Below are 14,611 nucleotides of genomic sequence, written 5' to 3' on the forward strand. Positions count from 1 at the left end.
AGCTTTGGGAATTGTCAGAATTTAGTCAAACTCGTCGTTGTAGAGTAAAGAACAGTAATGTCTCTCTAATTTACGCTCTAATTTACGATTCATTGTTACAGTTACGAATTGCCAACAACTATAAAAACTGCAAAACTGCATCGAGCTGCAAGGCTCGAATAATCGTATCTCCTCTTCCCAAATTATCCACTTTTGTGCGCAATCTGAGCGCGAATTAGGGAGAAATTACTATACTTTATGTATTTTTCTCTCGCACGATTTATATGATTGGAACTGCATGCATTCATTAACACGTTCCGTGCCGAGCTTTTTTTACTCGAATCTTCACACTTTGATATTTTACTAAAACTTGATGTATTACGTGCAATTATTAATTCTCGTACACATAACAACGTAACAAAAACTTATCAACGCCCATTCTTGCGGTGGAAATTGATTCTTCGGTTCTAAATTTCTTGTAAACAATTTGTTCAGTTCACTAAGTAAACATGCAAGCGTGTACCATCGATGGTACACGTGGCACGGAACGTGTTAATGATCCCTTACGAGTTTCATGATAAATCCGTTTCTAACAATCAATGCTTAAAATTAAGATTACAATAATGTCTCTCATTGACGCTCAGATTGTCCACAAAAATGGACAATTTGGGAAAAGGAGATACGGTTATTCGGGCGCTGCACTTAGTTTTTATAATTGCTGTCAATCGGTAAGTATAAAAATGAGTCGCAAGGCTCGAATAATCGTATCTCCTATTCCCAAATTGTCCATTTTTGTGCGCAATCTAAGCGTCAGTTAGGGAGACATTACTGTACTTTGATTTTGCTGTGATCTTCTCTATCAAACACTCGTAACGCAGCGTTTACGACAGAAAAAAATACTTTATTCGAATCGTAAATTATATTTTCGCGAATAAATACATTGCCGATAGGTGTTCGAAAAAAAACTCCCAGGATTAAGATTTACTTCGAATCGATGTTCCAAAGATTTAACCCTTTCACTACTACGGACCACTATAATGGCCATCCATAAGATGCATTATATTGCATAATGTCGGAATACCCTTTATTTATAAATACCCTTTGGAGACAAATTTTTTCGTTCGAAAACATTCAAGCAGCTTGGGTTCTCCGCCGACCGCGGAGTACCGACTTCCGCTGACGATCGGCGTCGCGTAGTGTACAATGATGTCGCGGCGCTCCGTTCAGCGGAAGTACCGCGGCGGAGAACCCGCCTGTAGCGAAAGGGTTAAGAACGCGCAGAACCCGTAGAATCGTCTTGAAGACGGTCCCGGTAAAAATTCATTTTCCATGGAAAATTTATTTTCCCCGCGGTGGAACAAATGAACGAGGGTCAAGGGACGAAAGATAATTCGTCGAAGTTTCACTCGGACGGGGTCCAGGAAAATTGACTTGAAAAATCCGTGAGTCCGATGAAACATCCACAGTCCATCCGCAACGAAACGGCGTTCGCGAGCTTCATCGGAACGCAGTCGGCGATGGCTCACGTTTCGCGGGGCCATCGCGTAACACTGTTACGTGCTGGAAATAAAAGGAGCTTTGTCCAGCCGGCATCCGAAGACGGGGAGCTCGGGGATGTTTTAAAGGAAGCCCGTGGAGACGGTGGATGCATTTCGCCGGCGATCGCGATTCGCGGAGCCGGTGTTCGCTCGCCGGCGATCCGTATGATTTCATAAAGAATCACGTGCCCGGGAATGGGATCTCATAAATGTTCATTTACGAGGAGAAATTCCGGAGCGTTCCGCACGTCCGGATCGTGACCACTTCCGGCGATGTTCTTTAGAAAATAATACCGGCTTTCTCGTGGCTGAAAGCGGCGCGCGCGGGATGTGACTCTAATTTTATCCGGGCCGCGTCGAACGGTGGTTTATGAGAAACGATCAGTAGCGGTATCAGAGAAGTAGCAATTTCAGCGGGACAACGACGACTACGACGACAACGACGACGTATGATCGATTCGATCCTCGATAGGCGAGCCGCGAGAGAGCGGCGGAAACGGTGCGTCGTATCGCACGCACTCGAATCCGCCGCGGCGCGGCGCTTTTATTCGGTTCCATTTCGGCCGGGGAAATAGGAAAAGAGAAAACTGAAATCCGATAGCGAGTTTCTGGTTTCGTTGAGTTAGCGGGTCCATTTCGATGCGACCCGCAGAGAGGGAACACTCTGGATCCACGTGGATCGCGGATCCATTCCGATTCCGAAAGGAATACCGGCATTGTTCGATGATTGCGAGCCGAATCCGGACGCACACCTCCGGGTTATCGATCACCCAACGCTCTCGGAATGCTTGGAATCCGAAGTTGCGGATCGGCCTGTGGATCTTCAAGGTTTCCGGGACACGTTGCCCGAACTTGCAGAGTTCGAAGTTGAACGTCGCTCGCTGGGATGCAACGTTGATACGGTGATCTTTTCATCGAACTGCCTACCAAAGAATTAGGATCCTCTTCTTTCGTAGGCGCCTCAATTAAAAGATCAACGTCGATTCGAATTTTCATTGTAATTAGACTGCGAACATTTATGCGAAATGGAAATTCTTCGAGTCACTTGAAAGACATCGGAATTAGATAAATATATACAGTAAATTCTCCCTAATTGACGCTCGGTTTGTAAAAAAAAAATGGACAATTTGGGAACAGGAGATACGATTATTCGATATATTCGTGTTTAATAGTTACCGATTGTCAACAATTATAAAAAATGAGCTGCAAGGCTGGAATAATCGTACCTCTTCCTCTCAAATTGTCCATTTTTGTTCGCAGGCTGAGCGTCAATTAGGAAGAATTTATTGTATTTCGTTGTGTAATAATTTCGATATCTCGCGGTTTCACATTTCATCTGTTTATTTTTGTTATAAAGGCGTTCAGTCAGCAATCTAATTACAACATGCACTGCAAAATCCGAAGTGTTGTAGCTTTTTACGCATTTAATGGAATTTAATGCATTTTTAAAATTTTCTTTATAGGCTTGGATCAAAAAATTGCAACACGAGAGATTTCTATTCGTTTTTGTCGTTGCAAATAATAGTAAAATTTAAAGAAAAAAACATTTCAGTCGTAGTCTAGCATCTAAACAAAAATTCAAGTCATTTAGTCCAGTTTTAAAAAGACCATTTAGACCATTTCAAAGAGTGCCCACATACATACATGAGTGGATTAGAATCATAGTAGCATAAGTGTCATTTTCGTCATTGTGAGAAGCAAGATGTGTAACCGCATACTGATCCATGTATTGTTTACTCACATTTATTTTCAGGATTATTTAGAGTTCAGTTAATTCACAGTAACTTCGTAATTCATTTCACTTGTCCTTCGAACATTCTGTCATCTATAGATTGCGATTCGAGATACATACAGTCAACATTTTCGAGAATGTGACTTACGCCACTGTGATACCAGCCCACTTACGTTCGTCCCCGACCGTATGTCCGGCAATCAACCGCTACAGCGTCGATGGCGGAATCACTCCCAACAATTAACGCTTAAATGACCGTATATTATTTCCCGTAGGCTTACTTCAAGACCGTGAAATACAAATTGCGGTATACTTTAGGCATCTTTTGGTAAAATTCTTACTCTATAATTGCCGTCGAAAGCTTCTATTGGGTTGGCAACTAAGTAATTGCCGATTTCAGTTATATATAGATGTCTCTCGCTCCCATTTTTATGATATCCGTAAATGTTATATTACAAAATTATTATTATTATGTTATTTTTTATTATCCGTGAATATTAGCAACTGGACAAATTGAATACAGCGGTCAAGGAAAAGCGACCAGAATTGGTCAATCGTAAAGGTATCATTTTCCAGCAGGACAATGCTAGGCCGCACACGTCTTTGTCCACTCGGCAAAAATTGATGGATATTGGTTGGGAATTGATGTTACACCCACCATATAACCCTGATCTCGCGCCATCGGATTATCACTTATTTCGATCCCTGGACAACTCCCTTCGTGGTAAAACTTTTAACGACGATGACGCTTAAAATCTCACTTAACTCAGTTTTTGGCCGAAAACGATCAGACTTTCTACAAGCGTGGAATTTTCAAGTTGTCAGAGAGATGGCAAAAGGTCATCGAACAAAATAGAAAATACATTACAGATTAAACTTCATTCCAAGTAAAAAAACATTTTTTATTTCATTGAACAAATCGGCAATTACTTAGTTGCCAACCCAATAGATTTATGGTTCCGTCCTTTATCCAAACATCTTCATTTTCCGATTGTTTGGAATTGTCCGTCGATTATTCGACTCAGCATAGACACGCGATAAGTCGGTCGTTTAAGTGTTTTAACACTTTATCGACCGCTAGCCTATTTATCGGCTTTTCGATTTCCAATGTTTATCGATCGCTAGCCTATTAATCGGCTTTTCGATTGCCAATGCTTATCGACCGATAGCCTATTAATCGACTTTTAGCTATCGACGGTTTTCGCTTCTTTACTGTTTTGTTAGTAGCTGACCTCCTGTATGCTGACCTCCCCATATCCTTATGAATTATAATTATAATAATTATTATTATTTATTATTATTTTTAAAGGAATAAGCACAACACAATGAATAGCGAAAATTTAGCCGGTACTGGGAGCAAATGCGCGCGCGACTAAGCCAGTCCTTACTGAGTGGCAGCCTCAACCATGACCGGACGATAAAGTGTTAACAATAGAAGACACGTGACGAACCTTCAAGGTGTCCTTCTCCTCCATGGGTATGCTGTTCCCTCCGCCAGGATCGGCCTCGGAGGTGCTGACGTCGCTGGCGCAGTCGCAGGTGACGATCGGTATCTGAACCGGCTGGTTCTCGATGGTGGCCACGTTCTCCATGACGGAACACGGGGGTTTCTTCGTCTCGGTGGCCGGCGTGGTCTGCGTGAAGCTGGTCTGCCTGACGTCCGGCGATTCCGGCTGCATCGGCGGCCGGCGACGCGGCTGCTTCCGGATGCCGCGGCGCGCCCGTGCCTTCGCCGCGAAGTATATACGTATGTACACGAACACCATGATGCACGACGGGATGTAGAAGCTGCCCAGCGCTGAATAAAGGACGTAGCCGATGTCCTCTGAAAGCTGGAAACAGAAACGAACGCCCGTTGAATGGCCCCATTGTCGTTGCCGACGCTTTGTCTGTCCCGCCGACGCGACCGCCGCGAGATCGAACTAATTTATCGTTCGATACTTTATCGCTGGCGACTGTCCACCTTAAAAGATCTATGGCATAATATACGGTGACGTCGCGGTAATGTGATACGGTTCCGCGTTAACGGAGGCTCGAGTCCAATGACGTGTGCAACGGTTAAGAGACACGTGGTATGTTCTTCGCGATTGCAAGTAATTGTTTATAAGAAGCAAAATTTATATTTATTGTGCTCCTACGTTTATTTGGAGGCTTGTGCATTGGTGACAGGTGAACAGAATTTTATATTCCGAATTGGAAGAACGGGATGACATTTATTCTTAATAAATTACGTAGAGCGTTACACAGTTAATTATATTTAATAACTGTTAATAATTATTATAGAGTTATTAAGTTGTATGCTTAATAAGTTCTTACTAGACATCTCCGTCACGTGACAGTCTCATCTGAGTACGGCGAAGGGTTAAGTTGTACGTTGATCGATTTTTAGTAGCGACTTTTTTATCTGAATAATTTCGATAAATTCAGGACGATAGTGACATTGTGATCATTATATGGACATTATCGAGAGCCGATCAGTGTAAATCCATTGATCTCAAAATTGCGATAAACGAGGATTTTCTAAATTTGTAAAAAAGTAACAGTGCCGCTAATAATGCAGAGCATAAATTTTATTATAAGATGACACAGAAATGAAACCACAATGCTTTTTTTTTAGAAAGTATCAATTTCCACCGAATAGATTTGTTTAGTCATTCCATGGCCAATATAAATGCTGCTACCACTTCGACTATATTGATCTATCGATCGAAAGATCCTAACACGCGCTTGCTCCGCGTAATTAATTCTGAATGCAAGGTGGACTTGCACCGATTCGCTTCTAAACCGTTCATATATATCTGACGCATTCGCAGTTTTATATTTCATCCGTGATCTCGATCTGAAATCTAATTATCAGACATTTCCGAGTCATTGCTGTATATTTCGCACGGTTCAATAGAATTAGTACAGTTTAACAGGATTTATTACTATCGTGCTCGCGCGGAAGCATCGAGTTTTCCAATTACGTGTTTCCCGAGGAGGAATTAGATCGACGTGGCGTATTTTTTTGCGAAGGATCGCGCACAGCCGGCCGGAATGCAATTATATCCCGCGCTCGCGCGCGCGCGTACGAGATATAATCGTTGGCCGGCCGGGTTTACGCTGACGCCGCGGTTAAAGAGCATGATTTCCCGAATCTAGATGAAAAGAAGCAGCGGAACAGCAGGCAGAAAGAAATTTAATTGGGTCGGGCGAAACGTGGCAGGGAGTATTCGGTGTACAGGCGCGGGCCGAGGCGGGACGGGGCCAGCTTGCGTCTGCTTTTTTCGGCTTCGTTGAACTTAATTGAAGCGGTTCTACGGATCCCGGCGGCGTGTTACACTCGACACGCTCCGCGAAGCAAAGCTACAATAGCCACAGCGTTCCGCCGGCGTCTCGTCGAATAACATCCGCGATACCGGGATTTCTTGCGCATAAATCGCTTTGTGGCCGGCCGCGGTCGCGGACACGTGGGCCCGTTTCAAGATACCGTCGCGAAATACCATCCGGGATTTGTTCCGAAAGTCTCTCTCGGGCATCGAGATTTTTAGACCCGAAGCTACGAGAACGATTTCGTCATAAAAAATTTTATATTGTAAAGTTTTATATTATATTTATATTATATTAGTTTTATATTAATTACTAGTAATATATAGTAGTAGTATAGTATTAGTAGTAGTATAATATATAGTAGTAGTATAGTATTAGTAGTAGTATAATATATAGTAGTAGTATAGTATTAGTAGTAGTATAATATATAGTAGTAGTATAGTATTAGTAGTAGTATAGTATTAGTAGTAGTAGTATAGTAGTAGTATAGTAGTAGTATAGTAGTGGTAGTAGTATAGTAGTAGTATAGTAGTAGTATAGTAGTAGTAGTAGTATAGTAGTAGTTGTAGTTGTGTAGTATAGTAGTAGTTGTAGTTGTGTAGTATAGTAGTAGTATAGTAGTAGTTGTAGTTGTGTAGTATAGTAGTAGTATAGTAGTAGTATAGTAGTAGTATAGTATTCGTAGTAGTAGTAGTATAGTATTAGTAGTAGTAGTAGTATAGTAGTAGTATAGTACTAGTAGTAGTAGTATAGTACTCGTAGTAGTAGTAGTATAGTAGTAGTATAGTACTAGTAGTAGTAGTATAGTATTCGTAGTAGTAGTAGTATAGTAGTAGTATAGTACTAATAGTAGTAGTATAGTATTAGTAGAGTAATATATATTATATATTAGTTACGTTTTTATGACGAATATGAGAACATCGAATGCAAAATTCTAATGACATTAGATCAATTTAAGGATAACCTTACATTATTTTCAACTTATTACGATCATTGAGAATAGAAAGATATTTTCATTTTAAGCAACATGGGTTATACAATCGACTTAGACAATTTTTATCTTGCATTATAGTACCGCAGTATCATATTATTTATATATTTCATTTACAATTCGTAATTACATCAAAGACATCAATACGTAAGTTACATGTTTCAAGAAGCGCGACACGGATAAGACGAACGATTTATAATTTGTTGAAAACTCCGGTCGTCACTTTAACTGCAATTGATGCACTCACCCCGTTTCATTTAATTCTGCGGAGATACGGTGTCCATAAAATATCGTTCAATTGACACACTACGGATCGGGTTAAATATTCGAGAAGTTCCTCGGAATTTTAAAATACCCGTTGCAACGTTAGAAATGCAATCTCGAAGAAGTATCACCGAGGAACAAGACGCTCGAGAACGTTTAAGAACGTGCTGGTAAGCAGCGGAGGAAGCTAAAAGAAACGCGAATGTTTAGCTGGAAAGTTTTCGAGTATCTGACCAGGCAGGGTCTGCACTACTGGCGGCGCGTGACGACAGTGGAAACGGAGGTCAAGGGCCAGACGGTCCGGCGAGCTGGTTCACAGCCTCCCCCGTCCCCCCTATATCATTTATCTTACTTTCTGCACACTCGACCGAAGCGGCAATGATTGAGGGAAAAACAGCGAGGAGTATAACGGGCGTCTAAACTTTTACACCGCTTCGAATCGAATTTCTAGGAAAGTTTAATTAAAAGACTTCTATCACCTAGAAACGAAACTTTCTTTAAAATAGCTTTGGGAACAGTCTCGAGTACGTGGACGGCGCAGGAGGGAGGGGGAGCCCTGTAACAGGAATCGGATCGAACGGTGTTGAATCCAGTAGAATCGTCGGGAGATCTGTCGCAAGCCCGATAAAACTAGGAAAAGAATATCGGGGGTCTAACAGCGGCGATAAAAAAGGCTATCGCATTTCCATAAAGAATAAGAAGAAAGAAATTCCGGTAGAGACGAGGGAGCCCGATAAGCCCGCGAAGGACGGAAACGGTATTACAAAAGGGGCGGGCGGCACTCGCGGAATCGGCGGTCGCTCCGCCGTTGCTCGGAGCCCAATGACGCGATCGGGCAGTCATTTATCAGCATAATTGAAATCGCTGGCAACGCTTCGGACGGCGTTTTCTCGCGGCGAGAACGGCCCCGCGAGCGCCGCGGCGTCGTTTTGTCGAGAGCTGAGGCACTTCCACCCTGTTATTTGGTGGATGGCGGTTCCTCGGACTCTTTTCGACTGTCAAGAACTTGTTTCTGCGCCGATAGACTCGATTTCGAGCGTACAATTGGTAAACTTTTCACTCGAAAACGGTGAAGCGTCTCGAACGGCTTGCGTCAGATTTCTGCTGAGCACCGACTGGATTTAGGCTAGCTATTAAGTAACTTTCGGTCAGGCGTAGGTCTCGGGTTCTAGTTCAATTTAACCACGGAGCTGTTCCTTGGCCGGTGGACTCAATTTTCCGGACAATTGGCAAACTTTTCGCTATGAAAGCCTCAAAACTGATCGATGCTTAGGCCGCGCCTCAGCCCGAACTAAGTTCCGGCTAGTTTCGCGCTAGGTTGATGCTAGATCCCAGGGTGTTCTCGCGACCGTGCGAACGGTATTATTCATGATATCATGAATTTTCATCCGCGGCACTCGAGATTGCTCGTTACTTCGCGCGTACACGCGCTCGCGCGAGCCTCGGCTTGCGCCGCGATAGCGTTTTCTTTTTCTCGTCTTTGCTGGCGTAGAGAGAGAGAGAGAGAGAGAGAGAGAGAGAGAGAGAGGCGAAATGAATTTTTCATTAAGAAAGAAAGCCGCGAGTGTAAGTAAACGCGGGGGAAAAACGGGGACGGAAATTCCGCAGCCGTGAACCGTGTAACTTCTCGACGGGAGGATAGACTGCAATGGGCGGTGGTCGACCGACGCTTGACGTCATCGTCCGAGTAGGTTGTTCTTGCCCTCTGACGACAAGCCGGCGAAGAAACCGGGCCAGGAACATGACTGATCGAACCGAGAATTGAAACGCTCGGCAAGCATATGTTCGCAAGGTCTCCCGCCCTTGCTCGTCACTCCCCTAACTTCCGTCGAAGATGTCACTTCGCTGTCTCTGGCCCGCCCTTTCGTCGCCCTCTTGCTTCCCCTCGATACGAGTCCTTTCTCCTTCGATCGATTACTTAATTTTTCCTTTCTTCACACACTCTGTGTTAGAATCTTCTTTTTTCTATTTCTGCTTCAATTTCTTTGCTATTTCTCTTTTCCATTTTCTCTCAATTTTTCATACTCCGTTTCCGTCACTTAAATTTTCTCAGACGATTTTTCTTTCTTTTTCGCTCTGCGAATATATATTATATTATATATATTTATTTATATATAATATATAAAATAATATATTTATTATATATTTATTTATATATAATATATAAAATAATATATTTATTTATATATAATATATAAAATAATATATTTATTATATATTTATTTATATATAATATATAATAATAATATATTTATTATATATATTATATATATATTTTTTTCTTATTTTGTCCTCTAGTTTCTATTCTCTATATAATTTCTGTAATTAATTTCTCCGCACTTCTTACACTTCACATATTAAACAGCTCTCTTTTGTATTTTTCCTTCAAGTTCTTGGTCGACTTCTATTCCTTTTTTTTTTAAACTGGATTAGATGGCTATCCTTTCCATTTTTACTGTAACATCTTTGCCGCTGGTCTGTTTAATTTTCTCTGAATGTTTCCCTCTCCACTTCCCTCTTCCTTTTCCTAATTAATTTCTCCGCTTTCTTTTTTACATTATACACATTAAACTTACCACCGTTATATTTTTTACCGCCGTTACATCGCTACTTTCTGTTCCTAACGTTCCTTTTTCCACTGTCTCGCTTTATTCTCATCTCGGCGAATTCTCATTTGCCAAGAAACACAAATTTCATTAGCTCTGTGCCGTCCAGAGTGTTGTCCTTTCTATTTCACATGTGGCACGGTATGGCCATGCTACTAGATTAGATTTCCATGTTTAAATTTACCAATTCGAAACATCGTAGAAGCACCAAAATTATCGCTATACTTAATACAATTCTATCATTCATCGGACGAGTGTATTCTAGAGTAGGTATTATTAGAATTATTAGTTACAATTAAGAATATTAGTTACCGGTAGATGCTTCGCCGTCGAGTCGCGTATAGAATCAATATTAAATTAACACGTACACAGAGTAATCCTGAACTGTAGCAGGGGCTTACAACACGCGGCCCTGTAATTAATGTATTTAATATCGCATTCCGTCGAATCGGTAAATGCAAATGGATTGTGCTCGGCAGCATCGTGAACGCGACGACACGACGAATCCAACACACAAATCAATTTTAAGAGCCGCCGCATAGCTACGCGATAATTCATCGAGGAGTTAATACACGAGCCAAAGTGGCAGAAAATACTTGTCCGTAATCCTGCAAATGTTCCGGGTTTGTTAAAAGCAGCCGGCGGACGGATCTCGCGGGCCGGGCCACGGTCGCGCTGAATTTTCATGAAAGCCCGGGCCCCGAACAGCTCGTTATTACGCGTGTCTGCTCGGCGTGGGCGTACACCTGGCGCCGGTCTCGTCAACCGTCTCGCGCTCCTCGCTCTTTTTCAATCTCCTTGGTCCGGCGGAGGCACTGCCGTCGAGAAAAAGCGGCGGTCCGGTGGCTGGATGCCGCGTTTATGAGATCAGCGGACGATATGAAAGGCGAAAAAAGGCGGGCACCAGGCAGCCGGCAGCGGCCCCGGAAAGAAAAAAAGGTGAGATTAAACGTTCGCCGTCGGGAGATGGAATTTTTCTACGCGTTAATCGTTTTACGAGGGACTTCAGGAAACTCCTGGAGCACCTGCGCGAAGTCACTCGACGGTTTAAGGCTCGTACGATAGGATGAAAACGATGTTTGACCTTTCCATTTGCCGGAGAGCTTGTTGATTCCTCGCGGAGAAATTCGTCGGACGCGTTCGCCCGAAAACTCCGCCGACGGAGTTTCGTTATTGTTGTGTTGTTCCAACGTGTTCGGAATTTTCCTTGGAAACGTTCGTCTTTCGGTGAAAACATTGTCGAAGTACGCGTCGCATGATACCGCTGTAATTTGACTTTTTACATTGTTATCGTAGGATAATGTCTCTCACAAGGGGAACACTGCACTCTGAAATGCAAGACGCAATTCTCATTGATCTAATTCATTTCATTTGTCAGCCCTTCTTCTTTCTGGGACAGAGCTCATTTAGCACGCTGTTTCGCGGTTAGATTTATCACGGTTGTAACGGATAGGAATGTTAAAAAACAAACCGGAGCCGCGAATGTCTTTTTAACCCTAGAAAGATAACCATATGACAACGTACGTAAAAGATAACCATACGCTTCAGAGGCGCATGCTTTTCTAAGGCGTCAATTTTATACTAACAATGGATATTTATTTAAGTTAATGTAGTCATTTTAAAGGTTTGGCATTATTGTAAAAATAAAATGCATTTATATTATATTTTTTTATATTTTAAGTAATTTTAAACTTAAATCACTAGACCTCTATGAAAACGGTGCAGTCAGTTGTTTATTTCGCAGGCGCCTCTGCGACGTAGGTTATCTTTCTCGGGTTAAGAGAGTATTGCGGGTGTCCGATCAACGACTCGCTTCTGCTACTGCGATGATGAACTTTCAGTGGAACGGATCTACATTGGCCAGGCGTTTCCTGCTACTATTATTCCACCGATTACTGAACTCCTTCCTGCCAAATTCACCATTTACGCTGAACAATTCCAACAATATCGACTGCGCAAATAATTCGATCAATATTATCGGTGCAAATAGCGCCGCACGCTTTGCAATTATTACGTTTTAATGTAATCGAAATGTGCTATGTTTAAACACGCTACGCCGGGCGCGAGAGCATCCATACAGAATGATCTCGCATACACGCGATAAATAGGAGCAGCGTTACAGAGTTGCATAGATATTGATAATCTCGGTGATGCCGTAGGAGTCACGTCTACGCCATAAACCCAGGCAACGGCGTCTCCTGAACGCCGTCTGTTTCCCCCGCGAGGATTCATTATTTCTCCGCGAGACGTTCCGGAGGACGCCGCGAACAGCAGAACCGTTGAAATCGAGGACAACGATATGTAACGCGATACTAACGGAGGATTATCGTTGGTTACCCGTGGAACCAGGAGCTACTACGGTCGAGGTTTCCGTATAGTCGCAACACAATGATCGCAGGGAATCCGTTTTAACTGCGGGGCTCGCCGCTTTGAACTCTGCCACCATTTCCAAGACGAAATTAGGATAGACCGCGGTTACGATCGTTGTCGGAACAAGAAAGGACAAGTCGAGTCGTCGACGATGAGCTTTCTAGAGGCTGCGGCACGACCAGCGTGTGTTGTTTCAAACCCTGTATCGTACGTGCGCCTGATATTCCGGCACCGTGGATAGGTCTCGGCGTGTTATGATACCGTGCGCCACGGCGAACGCGATATGGCAAACGTGCGGGTGAAAGAGCATACAGACGTACACGTATTTCAATGTGGTGGGATTTTAAATTCAAGGCTCTGTGGAAGGAAAGTTGCTGATCTTTGAGCTGTTGGAAGTTTGTAAGGAAGTGCAGGTTTTATTTAAAGTGCAATGAAATCGTCTAGAAAAATCGTAGAGCAATTTTTGGGGAGTCGTTTTGAAGGAGAGACCTTCCTCTATGAGATATCGTATCAGTGGTACCGGAAAAAAATTTGTTGAATTGTACAGAGTCGTCTGATTTTGTGCAATTTCGCGAAGAAGAAACTTGTTCTGTTCTACTTTTCAGAAACACAGTTTTCATTTGAACTGCGATAAAATCGTCTAGAAAAATCGTAGAGCAATTTTTGGAGAATCGTTTTAAAGGAGAGACCTTTCTTTATAAGATACCGTATTAGTGATACCGGGGAAAAATTTGATGAATTGTACAGAGTCGTCTGATTTTGTGCAATTTTGCGAAGAAGAAACTTATTCTGTTCTACTTTTCAGAAACACAGTTTTCATTTGAACCGCGATAAAATCGTCTAGAAAAATCGTAGAGCAATTTTTGGAGAATCTTTTTAAGGGAGAGACCTTCCTTTATAAGATATCGTATTAGTGATTCTGTGAAATTTCGCAAAGAAGCAACTTACTCTGTTCTACTTTCCAGGAACACCCTTTTCATTGGAACTGCAATGAAACCGCAAGAAAAATCGTAAAGCAATTTTTGAGGGGTTACTTTAAAGGGGAGACCTTCCCCTATGAGCTATCATAGTAATAATACCGGGGAAAAATTTGTTGAATCGTACAAAGTAGTTTGATTCTGTGAAATTTCGCAAAGAAGCAACTTACTCTGTTCTACTTTCCAGGAACACCCTTTTCATTCGAACTGCAACGGAACCGCAAGAAAAATCGTAAAGCAATTTTTGAGGGATCATTTTGAAGGGGAAACTTTCCTCTGCGAGACAGCGTCAAAAGAGTTCAAAGGAAAAATGTTTCAAGCTCTGTGCAATCGTTCAATTTTGTAGAATTTCAAAACGAAGAAAATAACATCGGTGTCCTATTGATCTTTATTTTTACCAAAATCTCTGTAACAAGCAAACATCGCTAAAAAAGACTAAGTTGAAAAGGGTGAAAGTAGATTCTTTACCCATTACAATGATCACAGATAGACTGCAGTGCGATTTTTGCACCCGGAGTTGCAAGACTGACGACGCTTCAACTTGGCGATCCTGATTTTCCGAAGCGGAATAAATTGCATCGTAAACCAACGGCGGGTCGATTAATGTTACATTGTGACGGACTTTTCCACTCCGCTCGGAAAAATGTAAACACTGGCGGGCACGGTCGAGCGATCTCGACGGGAATCGAGCAAGGAACGGTGTAGTTGAATGAGGCACAGCGTCGGCACGCACAATAAATAAACGAACGTCGTCGTCGTCGTCGTTTCGTTAACGCGGCCGTTAACGTCGTCCCTTGCCGTTAATAATTCGTATGCAAATAGAACGTGAAACGTGCGCGCTGCGA

The 14,611-nt window shown here is 42.5% G+C and overlaps 1 protein-coding gene across 1 annotated transcript in view; it reads right to left on the reverse strand.

Moving 5' to 3' along the window:
• The window catches only part of Octalpha2R (alpha2-adrenergic-like octopamine receptor), a 231,563-nt gene that overhangs the window by 22,793 nt on the left and 194,159 nt on the right, over nucleotides 1–14,611 (reverse strand). Inside the window, exon 2 of the mRNA XM_033483979.2 lies at nucleotides 4,701–5,081. Within this exon, the coding sequence (XP_033339870.1) occupies nucleotides 4,701–5,081 (381 nt within the window). The remainder of the gene's footprint in view (nucleotides 1–4,700; nucleotides 5,082–14,611) is intronic.

The sequence above is a fragment of the Megalopta genalis genome, chromosome 15 (genome assembly GCF_051020955.1).
Source record: "Megalopta genalis isolate 19385.01 chromosome 15, iyMegGena1_principal, whole genome shotgun sequence".
Classification (NCBI taxonomy): domain Eukaryota; kingdom Metazoa; phylum Arthropoda; class Insecta; order Hymenoptera; family Halictidae; genus Megalopta; species Megalopta genalis.